General features: G+C 38.6%; 2 protein-coding genes and 1 non-coding gene across 3 annotated transcripts; all 3 read right to left on the bottom strand.

Annotated features, from left to right (window-relative positions):
- Positions 1 to 360: 360 nt before the first annotated feature.
- On the bottom strand, positions 361 to 466 carry LOC141842475 (small nucleolar RNA R71). Its single transcript, XR_012602913.1, has one exon. It is a non-coding gene; the product is annotated as a small nucleolar RNA R71 (small nucleolar RNA).
- A 2,348-nt stretch (positions 467 to 2,814) lies between these two features.
- On the bottom strand, positions 2,815 to 7,249 carry LOC141839004 (pyruvate decarboxylase 2-like). Its single transcript, XM_074726646.1, has 6 exons — positions 6,704 to 7,249; positions 6,447 to 6,610; positions 5,706 to 6,356; positions 5,477 to 5,594; positions 3,395 to 3,583; positions 2,815 to 3,324 (listed from the first exon to the last, which is right to left on the bottom strand). The coding sequence occupies exons 1-6, from the start codon at positions 7,235 to 7,237 to the stop codon at positions 3,154 to 3,156; spliced, it is 1,827 nt and encodes a 608-aa protein (XP_074582747.1). The 5' UTR covers positions 7,238 to 7,249; the 3' UTR covers positions 2,815 to 3,153.
- Positions 7,250 to 12,602: 5,353 nt separating this feature from the next.
- Positions 12,603 to 13,402, bottom strand: LOC141839005 (ethylene-responsive transcription factor ABI4-like). Its single transcript, XM_074726647.1, is given in 3 exon segments — positions 12,603 to 12,650; positions 12,652 to 12,843; positions 12,845 to 13,402. Coding segments are annotated over 3 exon segments (798 nt in total).
- Between the last annotated feature and the right edge of the window lie 563 nt (positions 13,403 to 13,965).

The raw sequence follows: 13,965 nt of genomic DNA on the forward strand, positions 1-13,965 counted from the left end.
AATAAGCCTTTGGCGGACTATGAAGCACTGAGTGTAAGAGGATTTAGATCTAGCATCCTAGACCTCCAGTGGATACAAATAACTTTGACTTGAAATTGACACTCCTTTCCATGATTCAATAAAACCAATTTGGAGGTGCATCTACGGATGATCCAAGCTACATTTAGAGGTATTCTTTGAATTGTATGAGATACTAAAATTTAATGGTGTTTTTGTAAATGCTATTAGGAATGTTTTTCTTTTTTCCTTGAGGGACAAGGAAAGAGCTTGGTTGCATTCCCTACCATTAAGAAGTATCACGACATGGGATTGATTGGAGCAGCATTTCCTCAATAAATATTTTCTCCTAGCAAGATGGCACACCTGAGGAATCAAATCACGAGTTTAGCCAGAAGGAAGGAGAATCTTTGTTCAAGGCATGGGACATATTTAAGGGGCTATTGCACCAATGGCCACATCTTGGATTAGAGAAGTGGCTAATCATCCACATCTTTTATAATGTAATCACTTATGCAACAAAGGTCTTATTAGACTCCACAACTAGGGAAGCCTTGATGAATAAAAGACTAGATGAACCTTTCGACATAATAGAAAGTGTGGCTCTGAATCACTACCAATGGGCAAACGAAAAATGTAACCCTATGTAGGTTGTAGTAAGTATAGTGAAAAAGAATATATGGAATTGGTTGTGGGTATCTCTCGTGTCCACCAACGTGTCTCATGCATGCTCTAAAACAGATGCAAGCTGCATGTGGAATATAATAGGCATGCATGCCTATTGCATTTGGGCTTAATCTATACATTAATAGGCCCGGTTGGTATATTATTATTATTATTATTATTTTAATTGAGATCTCTGGATTTTACAATCTGATTAATCGGAAGATGAATAGTCTGATCCCACATATTAACAACCAGGTAAATCTGAAAAGCATATCCGGGTTGTGACTCAGGGATCCACGATTCGATCTCCAACTACGGCGTATTTGCAAGAATTTTCCTCCAAACGGGGAACGTAATTAAAGGATGTTGGACATCTGGATTAGTTACCGTATGCGCTTTTTGATTTACCCTGGTGGTCGGTGGAAAATTTTCGTAGGACCGGGCCGACCACCCCCAGGGATTGAGTCCATAAGACTGATTGAGATTTATCATTTTTTTAAAAAAGCACAGGTGAGTTCTGATATGACACTCTAGCATCACTAGTGAATTGGACTCCACAGGTATTCCGAGACTTGTCCCATGCATGCCCTCTAAAAATTGGCCCCCCCTCGATAAAAATCCTGGCTCCGCCCCTGGGAGAGGCAGAGGGAGAGCGCCGGAGGGAGAGGCAAAGGGAGAGCGCCGGAGGCGGAGATCGCAGAGAAAGAACGTGCGGAGAAGAAAAAATCGGGATCGGATCCAACCCTAAATCGTGACTATAGCGACGGAAGTAAATTTCCGTCGCTAATTAGCGACGGATATTTTTCTTCCGTCGCTAGGCAACTTGGATTAGCGACGGTTAATTCATTCCGTCGCTAATTAGCGACGGATATTTTAATTCCGTCGCTAATTAGCGACGACATTATTTATCCGTCGTAGATTATATCATTATCGACGGAATAAAATATTTCGTCGCTAATTATAGCGACGGAATTAAATTCCGTCGCTATTTCCGTCGCTATTTCATGGTTTTTTTGTAGTGCTTAACAACCAACTGAATGATTTAAATTTGAACTTTTGACACTAATGACTACACCTCTATTTGACTAAATAACCTCTCAAGTCGATTGCTCATCTTTTTAGTCAACTAAAAAATTTTTGAATCAACATCCAGCCATGGTAAGGTAACTAGAGTACTCTAGTTGATTGGCTTGGCCAACCATCATAACCCCAGAAGTACTCTAGTTGATTTGAACTAGTTGATAAAATCCAATTGGGATACCTTACTATGTCACAAGGCTTTCACGACTAAGCCCTAAATAGTAGATCCTATACCTACGCAATCACAAGTCTAATCCACGCAATTACAATAGACTCTCTCATGTCTCCGACTCTTTCTTCTTCAACTCTTGATTTAGGCTACCTACACTTAAGTCAACTTCTCTTAACTCAAACACCCAAAACTTGAGTCCATTCATTTTGATTTGATTTGGACTACTTATCCTTATGTTCAATCCTCTTAATATTGATTACTCCCCCTCAAGTCCAATCCATCCAGGCTACTTTCTCTCTAAACTTCATTATCTAAATCTTCTAATTAGTATGATAGAAATATTCTTTGAAGTTTATCTAAATCTTCTAATTAATATGATAGAAATGTTCTTTTTTTTCTAACATCTTTTTTAAGATTGTAAATGAACTAAAATTATAGTGTTCAAGTTTATTTGATAAAATAATCGAACTAAATTAAATTGAATTTAAAGTGAATCAAATCATTGAAATGTTTATTCAACTTGATTTTTTTTACAAACTTAAACTTAATTTAAACTTAATTTATTTAGATATTATCAAACTTTCAATTAAATTTATTTAATTATTAAAAAAACTATAATTTTAAACTTTTTAATCTATTATTAAATGTAATAATATAAATTTATTTATTCATAATAAACAAATTTTTATTTATTTTTCATATTAAAAATTTTATTAATAAATATAATTCACATAAATACTCAACCATCAACATTAACAAATTCAACATATATTCATTCAAATTTATTTATTTAATTTAACGACTTATTCAAACACGAACATAAATAAATACTTACCAAACCGAACACCAAATTTACTTTTTGATTCATTTACAATTCTAACAAAAAAATCTCCTTCAATGAGGTTCCAATCCAATTCTAAGTCTCAAAACTAGCCCAACAAGTGCCAACTTGATTTATTAAAGCACTCAGGTCATCACACGATTCTACAACATATAGCTTCACCAATGTAATTCATATAAACAACAGAACAGTTCAGTAAGTTATACAACGCTCTCTATACGTGTGCGTGGGAGAATTTTCAACAGGAAGAATCTCACTCCACTTCATCCTCACTCCCAATGGAAGTCATCATCAACAATATAGCTTTTTGCTTAGAGGATATGAAAGCGAAGAACACAAAGGGACTGCAAAAGTAGTCCCATTTTATTCAGCCTATTTCACATATAGCAAGTAGGCCTCACTGAGGGTTCGGCGGCCTGCTGTTGGCTGCCGAGACCCTGGAGCCCCATTCAAGTAACTCCTTGCTGGTATCATCCTTGTGCACAATCACCTCTATGAAGCACAGGCAATCCTTCTTTGGTCCTGTTGCTGTCTGAATTGCCTCCTTCAGTTCCTCCTCGCGCACCACCTGCACAAGCACAGGTGCATTCAGAAATTCAGAATTCCAGTTCTATAGCATCACAGGGCTCTCTCTCTACCTTTGCAGTCCAGCAATTGCCCTCCCCGTTGTGGATGGCATCCACCAGGGCAGTGTAGTTCCAGTTCTTGATGACATTGTAAGGGCCATCGTGGATCTCGACTTCAATAGTGTACCCTCCGTTATTTATAAGGAAGATGATGTTGTTCTGGCTGCATCTTATCATTGTCGACACATCCTGCGCTGTCACCTTAATTGCCAGAAACTCAAAGATCAGAATTCTTGAGTTGAGAGCATAATCTAATGTTTGTTTGTTTGTTTTTTTTGTCATTAGAAAGTTGTTAAAGGACATTCTGTTATTTAGAATTATTCTCTAAAATTGTAAAAGAATTAACCCCATATTTTAAATAGAATTATGAAAATTTTCATATTTGAATAGAAATGTTCTCTACAATTTGACTGATTTTCTCTTGCATATGCATTACATCTTTACAAAGAACGCTGGATCAAAGAATATCCATTTTCCTTTCAAAATTCGTTGGACAAGGATTTTATAGTGATTAAACACATACAAGTTAGGTGTGCAGATAAGATTTACATACCCAACTACAGATAATTGAGACTCATATGTGAAGGCATTGAACAAAGGATTTCATAGATAATCATATCGCACCTGGAATTATATGCATGTAAATCCAATGATACAGCACCAACGAATCGACATACATAAGTTCAATGACAGGATTTATTTATACAACTGAGATGACTTCAAATAATTGAGATTCATGCTAGTTTTTCTTATGGTTAATAAAAAGGTTAATTGTTAAAAAGATCATGAACAGCATGTGTATAAGTTAAAAACTCTGGAAATTATCAAATCTATTACAAACTAATAACAAATCTATCACAAAATTCAAAAATTATCAAACTATTTTAAACTTGTTTTAAGACATAATGAATTTACCATGTAATTATGATGACATGGGAACCTTCCCAAGTAGCAAAACTGTTATGTCAAATGCCAAGAATTAAAGAAATTAATTATCTTTTTACCCATTCTCTTATTTACAACTAACCCTGGGGATTTACCACCTATCAATCTGCCCACCACAGAGGCACCTCCCACACCGCTAGCATCATTACACAGATTGCATTAGCAACGACATCAGCGCAATGCCATCGCTAGCCTCTCTTGCTCCATGCCTCGTGATAAAACGACCAATGTTGTTTAGATGTCGGTCTAGCACAATGCACGACCACCTCCTACCTTATTCTCCAATGCATTGAATGTTAAATTTTTATTTTGCAAGGTTGAACTATGAGAAAAAGATGACATTTTTGATATTTATGTAAATCCTTGGTTTGATAGTCTGCCTCCTTACTAACATCAATTCAATTGATGCTTCTATGCTAGCAATACCACCTGGAGCAAGACTTTTGTGCCCAATTTAGCCCTTGAGTTTATGACCCCAACAAACATTTGGCGAATGCCACTAGAAGCCCCCATGCACGCATTCCCTCATCTCAGCAAAGAGCTCATGCAACAGATGAAGCTTCATGGCTACAAGAAGAGGAACAATAACAATAACCCCTTCATCTAAGGCAACATGCCTTCCCAAACAGGGTAAGAGAAGAAAAACATTATTGCCTAGCTCGAGAACATCAAGTTTGTTGCAAACTCTTTCGACCTCATCTCTAAAAAAGAAAGAGGCAGCTCCGCCTCAACAAAGATTCTCATTGCCTCCACCCTCGAGATTTGTTTGTCAATAGTGGAGTAGGTTGGGTGGGAACTGGATTAATATTGGAAAAATTATTTAATTTCTTTGATTTAATTAATTAGTTTATGATGGATAACATATTATATGATGTGCAATTTTGGGGCAGTTACCATGTTGGCATCTAATGACGGATTAATAGCAGTTCAACCCGTCCGAAGACGTTTACAAAAAATTTGACAAATTTAAAGTCCATGAAAGATTTGTAATATCATTTGTAAGACAGAGCAAAGTTTACAATATTTCTAGCAAGTAACCTTTAGTAATTAATATTTGGAGGCACTGAGCACAGAGGATTCCATAGAGAAAAAAATAACATGCAAGGAAAAGTTCGACAGATGATTCTATGATAAGAGTTATTTTAGTACCTGAAAGCTTCCATCACCAATACATGCTATGACACGCTTATCCTTCGCAGCCTGGGCGTACCCCAGTGTGGCTCCGACCGACCAACCAATAGAGCCATACTGCATTTGGAACTCATACCTGCAAGGAAAACAAGAGTTTGTTCTAAGGAACTATCAAGATAGAAGAATAGTTTGTTTCTAAGGAACTATCACAAAGAACACAATTTTGTATCTGTTGTATATGGCCTACCCACAGCCCTCTGGCAGTCTCAGCTTCTGGCAGTTGAACCACGAATCCCCTGTCTCTGCAATCACCGAAGTATTCGCCGAGAGCATTTTCTGGATGTGCTTGAAGAGCACATTGACCCTCAAGGGCTCATTGGGTTGCAACTCCAGCGGCTGCCCTTCGGGCACATAGATCCTCCGATAGTTCTCGTATGCTGTCGTGTTCTTGATAAGCCTTTTGGAGAGCGCCTGGATAAAATCTTTCATGAGAATGCAGCCGAACGCTGGGCCATTTCCGACCACCACCCGCTCTGGCTGGACGATGATGGATTTCTCCTTCTTTAGGAGGAGAGAGTAGCCGACTGAGCTGTAGTCGTTGAAGATGGGGCCAGCGAAGAGGTAGGCATCCGCCGACTCTACGATCTCAGCGCAGAAGGAGGTGCTCACCGCGCCCCAGTACGTGCCGATGAACCTGTGATGGGTCTCTGGAACAAGGCCTTTAGCCGATGGCATCACGGCATATGGGTAGCCGCAGGCGTCGACGAGCTCCACGAAGGCCTTCCCGGCCTTGGAGACCCGGATTTTGGGGCCGGCAACCAAGACGGGCTTCACGGCCTTGTTCAAGAACTGCGCCACGGCCTCCACCGCCACTTCCAATCCCATTTGGTTGCTCACTCTAACCCAAGATTAAAGCCCAAACTTTAGCTCATTACAAGTACAAACCAGAGAGTGCCAACGAAAAGGAAGGTAAGCATAGATGCCTCACTTCGGGGAAAGGAAGAACGGGACCGGCTCGCGGCTGAAGGTGGGATGAACTATTCCAGGCAGATTGCAACTGATGCTGATGTAAACGGGTTTGCTCTCCTTGAGCGCCGTGGAAATCGCGGTATCAACGAGCTCGTGAGCGTCCTCGAGGTTGTTGACCACCGCCTGTAAATGAGCCGCATAATTCGAACTTTATACTCCTAACTGAACAACAGATCGGGGGTTTCCCCCTTTTTCCGACAGAAAAAGGATTAGCACCTGGAAGCAGGTGACGGTTTGGAAGCATCGGAGCTCCTGGGAGAAGTCGGGGAGGCCGATGGTGTGGTGGATGATCCGATTGGTGCCGTAGTCGTTCGAGTTGGGGCCGCCGACGATGCAGATGACGGGAAGATTCTCGCTATACGCGCCCGCAATGGCGTTGATCACGCTAAGCCCGCCGACAGTGAAAGTCACGACGCAGGCGCCGACGCCGCGGTCACGGGCGTAGCCGTCCGCGGCGTACCCGGCGTTGAGCTCGTTGCAGCATCCCACGAGGGTGAGGTCCGGCTCAGATATGAGGTGGTCGAGGAGGGTGAGGTTGAAATCTCCGGGCACGGAAAAGACGTCGTGAACGCCGATCTGGACGAGCCGTCGGGCGATGTGGCGCCCAAGAGTACCGGCCTCCTCGGTCGCCGCCGACGAGGCCGGAGTCCCAGGCGCGATGGGGCAGCTCGGCGCCGAAGGCGGGCATCCGACGACCCCATTCGCCGTCTGTTCCTGTGCTGCACCCACCGATCCGATAGCTGTACTCATCGCAGCCGACGGGTCACTGATTCCGACCAGTTTAAAACAAAGGCGGTTGTTAAGATCAGTGTAAACTAAATAGGACAAGCGGTTGCTATGTGCAGAGACACGTGGCTCTCGGAGAGGAGCTTACGTGATGAGGACTTCGAGGTACAGGGACCGTCGGATGGCGGAGTGGGAAAAGCCGGCGCTCACAATGGACGGCGACGATTCAATAGGAATGTACGAGAGAGAGAAGGGGGGATGGTTTCGTCTGGGGGGTGATGGAGGCTTCCAGTGCTTTGACCGCCAAACGGTTCGCTCAAATCAGTTGCATCATCGTCACGCACTCAGGTTTCTCTTTATTCTCATGCTTCTCTTTATTCTAGATTCTTATCATTTATATATATACAAATAAAAAGACAAATAAAAAACACTTTATATTTTTTATCATCATTAAAAATATTTTATTTATTTAAAAAATAAGAAAAATATTTTTATTTAAATATTATTATAATAATTTTAGTCAAAATTCTTATGATTAAATAATTTCGATCAAAATTATTATACTATAAAAAAACTTAATTAAAATTGACTAATTTAATTTTAAAATAATTTGATATTATTTTAAATAATTTTGACTATCATAATTTAATTCTAAAAAAAATATTATTTAGTTTCACTAAATTAATTAGGTAAAAATCAAATAAATGCTCATCATTTGTATTTTCATTAATATGAAAACTCCATTTTTAATTAAAGGCAAATGAGCATCCTATTTAATTTGAATGATTTCAAATGCTTTTACAATTTATGATCATTTGGTTGTGAATTATTAACTTCTGCACATTGTAGAAGTTAGTTATTAACTTTTATACGCTATAGAAATTAATTACTAGCTTCTATAATAATGATTTTTTTATCATTTTGATGTTATTTATCTGCATGATAATCTAATATTCTGATTGGAGGAAACCAATTGAGCTGACTAATTAAAATAATATTTCGACGATTAACATAAATAATCAATATTTCATAACATTTATTATAATTGTAAAAATTAGTTGTTATCTTTTACAATGTGTAAACGTTAATTCTATAATTATAAAAATTAATTGCTAACTTCCACCTGATTTAACTGCAAATAATATAAAGATATTTCCAATAAGTTAAATAAGACATTCATTTCATTTTAATTAAAATGAAGCGTTGATATAACGTTAATTGGAAAGTAGAACGTTTGATATGACATTAATTGATTAATTGAAAAGTAGAACGTCATCTTTGATTTTTGCCCAAATTAATTCGTAGAATAAGCAAGACTTATACTGCAATTTATTTGATCCACTTTTCAATTTCATGATCAAATAATCTGCAATGCAAGATCTCTGTGTCTTTTTTTATATAATTATCTAATATCATTGGTGTTATATATTTAATCATCCAGGATGAACCTTCACCTAATCAATCTAAGAGTCTAATTGTGATGTAGCGGCAAACCGTTCAATAGATTACTAAATATTCATGATTTGAATCCCAAGTATGATGCATTACAAGATATTTTTCTTTAATGGAATAAAAAATTTAGGACATTGACTGTTGGATAAAGAATTGCTCGTGCTTTTGAATTTATCCGATAGATGAATCAAGGAAAAGATCATCCGTCTCTTATTGACATAGATAGAGATTTTACGTTATTCTCAAATGAACAACTTAACACCCTTAATACGAGAAGACCTTATGGTTAATGATTACTCTCTTTTTTAACTTCTCTATTTAGACATCATAGAACTGAAACCTTATACCTTCTTGATGGAGGTGAAGCAAGGTTGAGCCTTATGATTGATGAGTCAGCAAGGACAATACTATACAGAAATCACAATTATATCTATCTAGGACTAATTATTTTTGACCTTATAAGCCTCATTGGAAAATAAATAGGAGGCAAAGTATTACTAGTCTTATATGACACTAGATTTTCAAACAAGAAAAAGACAGTCGACTAATAGGACTAATTGAGGTCGACATGAATAATAACTTATTTATTATGGGAATCATTTATTTATATTCTAATTTTAATATGACAAGTAGACATTTTGTCAAACATATAAAAATCCTCGTCCAAGCTAAGGATATGAAGACTTTCAAAACTATAACATTTAATTATAAATTATCTTCTTAGGCAAAATAATGAACTATATCAGCAATATGTTTAAGGTTGAAATTAAAGACATCATTGAAGCACTAACTTCAAAAGGAATTTATATCTTAAAACCAAGAGACTTTAATTCTGAAACATTAATAATTGGATTAGAATGGATTATGTTCTGGTCAATACACCGTAGATAATCAAATCATCGGTTCATGAACTACTGACGTGCACGCTCTTTGAAGATAGCTGACGAGAAAGAGAAAGAGAGCTGAAAAGTACTCAAAAAGAGACTTAGAATGGCGCTAAACTCCGCTAACGTGTGCATCTAGATTTGTCAATCACAATCCATTTGGCAATGGTCCGTCAACGGGTCTAGATGACTCCTCGCGATCCGGACGCCTAAACTCCGCTAACGTGGACTCCATCCTCATCCACTTTGACAACGGCTCACGCTGATTTAGATTGGGTATCTGGGCGCCCGGAATAGATCCGAGCACCTGGACTCTAGGCGCCTGGAATGGATCCGGGCACTTGGACTCTGGGGCGTCCGGAATGGATCCAAGCACTTAGAAGCCAGGGCATCTGCAATGGATATGGGAGCCTGGAATGGCCAACTTCATGTTGACCATTTTTCTCCTCCAATCTCCATTTTGCCTTGGTTGTTTTGTGCAGTCTTCTTCCTAGCTTCTCGTCCCTAAGATGTACCGAGCCCTTCCGGCTCGCTCTCGTACTTCCTTCTCGCTCTGCTAGAGTACTCTTCCACAACTCCTCGTATCTCGGATGCATTGAACCTATCAGCTCCTTTCTCGTGACATCCTTCTTGCTCGCTTACGTTTTCTGTCGAGGTTTGCCATCTGGATATTACGTGTGATCTCCTAAGTCTTTGTACACTTAGACACACGTGTCAAATACAACAGAACTTTATTTCAAATTTATTTGACCTTACATCAAAACTCCACACTGGCATTCTAACACAAACTTCCATTCATTTATAACTCTACTTATTTCCATCCATACAGACTTGCAATAAGTATAGCTGCATTTGAGGCTATAGTGCCTATGCCTAGTTCTTAAAACACCCCGTATCCAAGTCCATATAAATAAAAACAAGATTTAGTTAAGTGTTTAGTCTTTTTAAGCCTATTGAACTAATATAAATAAGTTTAATCTGAGTCAAATATCAAATTTATTTACGAACTCCATGTAGACCTATAATAATAATGTGCATAAGTTGTGTTTTGAATTTATCTGATAGACAAATCAGGTAGAATCGAAGTCTAGATAATACTAAAAAAAGATTGAAGTTAATTTACCATAAGAGTAACATTCAAAATGCCTAACCTATGAGTAGGGATGCTTTAAATATAAATATAGATTTAGTTAAGTGTTTAGTTTTTTTAAGCCTATTGAATGAATATAAATAAATTTTATCGAGTCAAATTTCAAATTTATTTATGAATATTCAATTCGTTTATAAACTTACTTTCATCCATATAAGCCTACAATAAGTGTGTATAAGTTGTACTGTAAATTTATCCGGTAAGTGAATTAGACAAAATCAAAGTCTAGATAATACTAAAAAAAGTTTGAAGTTAATTTATTATACTAATCTTGATGAGCAACATTCAAAATGCCTAAACCTGTGAGTATGGATGTCTTTTTAAGTCTATTAAACAAATATAAGTAAGTTTTATCGAGTCAGATATCAAATTTATTTACAAACATCCAATTCATTTACAAACTTTTTTTCATTCATATAGACCTACAATAAGTGTATATAAGTTGTATTCTAAATTTATTCGATAGACAGACGAATCAAGCAGAATCGAAGTCTAGACAACTAAAAAGAAAGATTGAAGTTAATTTATTATACTAAATCCTCATGGGAAACATTCAAAATACCTAAACCTATGAGCACGGATGCTTTTAATATAAATGCAGATTTAATCGTCAAGTCAAATATCAAATTTATTTATGAACATCCAATTCATTTACAAATATAGTTTCATTCATATAGATTTACAATAAGTGTACATAAATTGTATTATGAATTTACCCTCTAGATGAATCATGCATATTCAAAGTTAGATAATACTAATAAAAGAGATTGAAGTTAATTTATTATACTAAAACCTCATGTCCAACATTCAAAATACCTAAACCTAACCCCCTAACCCTAACCTATGAGTACGGAATGCTTTTTAACTACTTAATTATACATTAAAAAGTATTCAACACTATCCTTAATTGATCCTCCGAATTCTCATGTAGTGTTTGATTCCTGTACATGGCCCTGAACCCTAATGTAGCTACCTGCAGTTCCATAATGCTATACATACTGTTTAAGCTTTTACTTTGACATGCAAACTGTAGTGCTCATTCTGTTCTTATCTCTACAGTCATTCAAGCTGAAACAGTAGCAGTCAGAATGATCTTGTATCCAAACAGCTAAGTCTTTAAGCCTATTCTTTAGCTACTCTAATATATATCTACTATATCATATGAATCACTAGTAGACTTTCCAACTTATCTTCTTTTGTTTTTTCAAAAAAATAAAAGAAAAGAGTTTGCTAGCTTAAACCGCATAAGCAGTACTTTCAATATTACTTATTTTATATATTTAACTTTCATAATTTCAAAAATACATAACACATTCCCGTCATACTCCTCCTTCTTTCTACAAAATAATCATGTGAATTTGTGTGCTTGTGTCTTCAATTCTTTATAAGTTTTTAAAAATTCATTAGTCTTAATTTATATTATCACATTCAGTTTAAGGGCATGAATACATTAAGAAAGTTTTCAAGAATACATTGATTTTAATTTAAAATAATTTGAAATTCTCTAAATTCATTATACAGTTTCAAACGAAACTGATAGATAGATAGATCTATACCATTTAAAAATTTATAAATTTACATGTGGATAATATTGATTAGTTAGATCTTAAAATAATTAAGAAGGCTTTCAAAAATATACTAATTTTATCAATAATAAAAGACAGCAGCAAGCAAAAATTAACCTTGAAATAACATTCATAAAGAATACGATTATAGGCATGAAGTCTGTTAATACTGTAGTATCACAAACCAACTTCTTTAATTCCTTTACACAATCACGATCTGGAACAAATGATATATGATCAAGAAGAATCTATCAAAAAAGTGGCAATACAATCGAAGAATATCGCATGCATGATTTTTTTGTTTTGTTTAATGTGGGAAACTAAACCCTAACTGATTATCAGATATCGAAGAAGAATGGGTCATCGTCATTCCACAGTTGGCAAGATCGCTGCCGCATCGTAGTCGTCGTAGCCCCACAACGGCGGCGACTCTAGCGGCGCCGATCCGGAGCTGTCCGTGGCGGTCATCGCCGGCGGGCACGAGAGAGACAAGCTCGAGCCCACCGACCCCGCCAGGGAGCTGATCTCCTCGTTCGTCGCCTGCTGATCACGGAACCCGAACTGCTGCCAGCTGGAAGGCGGCCGCCGCCGCCGCCGCCGCCGCAGACTCCACGGCTGGCGCCATGACGGTGCTGTCGGTCATGTTGGCGTAGAGGAATTGAGGCGGGTAGGCCGCGTAGGAAGCGGCTGCGAGGTTGGCCGCCGGGGGATTAACGGGGAAACGGAAGACAGAGGGTCGCGGGAGGATCGGCCGGAGAGTAGAGGAGGAGGAGGAGGTAGAGGCGGCTAATTGATGGGATCCAGAGGAAGAAGAAGAAGAAGAGGAGGACGTTTGGAGGTTGAGCTGCGCGCGGGGACCGTAGAGGATGAGGGCGGCGCGGTCGTAGGCCTTGGCCGCGTCTTCCGCAGTGGCAAAGGTGCCGAGCCATCTGCGCGTGCGCTTGCGCGGCTCCCGGATCTCCGCCACCCACTTGCCCCAGCTCCGCTGCCGCACGCCTCGGTACTTGAACTTGCCGTTCTCCGGCCCTCCCTTGCCCCTGCGGCCAGAGCTGCTGCTGCTGGTGGCGGTGGTGTCACTGCTAGTGTTGGAGGTGGGAAAGCACTGTTGCATTGGAGGGCGATCAGTAGGTTGATCCATGGCTGCAAGCACAAAGGAGGATGGAGGAGGATTTGAGTGTGAAGGTGGTAAAGTGAGTGGGTTTGAAGATGAGAGAAAGGAAGGGGAGAGGGATGATGAGGATTCTCTGAAGAAGCTTTTCGGTGTTTGGGTGGCAAGGGCGGTGGTCATATGCAGGCCATTATTATTATTATTATTATAAATTAAATTTATAGTTATAGTTTTATAGAGAGGAAGAGGAAGAGGAAGAGGAAGAGAAAGAGAAAGAGAAGAAGTGGTTGGTGTGGATGCAGGGGAGAGAGTGGTCGATCAGTGTGGCTGCATGCATGGCTATGGCTGCAGTGGCTCGTAAGGCCCTGTACGCCGTTCATTTTTCCGGCCTGCCACTCCTCTGACTCTCGACGAGTCCCAACCTTTATAATAATAATAATAATAATAATAATAATAATAATAATAATAATGTTTGTAAAGGAGACCTAGTAACTCAAACGTCAACAATACTAATTGTTGGGAAGTAGGTTTTTTCCGTCCCTGCGGCATGCAGCTTAGGGCTCACTCAGCGGCAGGATTGTCAGTTCTGAATC

The sequence above is a fragment of the Curcuma longa genome, chromosome 11 (assembly GCF_044706935.1).
Source record: "Curcuma longa cultivar G26 ecotype Majalengka, Jawa Barat chromosome 11, ITB_CL_G26_1.1, whole genome shotgun sequence".
In the NCBI taxonomy this organism is placed as follows: Eukaryota; Viridiplantae; Streptophyta; class Magnoliopsida; order Zingiberales; family Zingiberaceae; genus Curcuma; species Curcuma longa.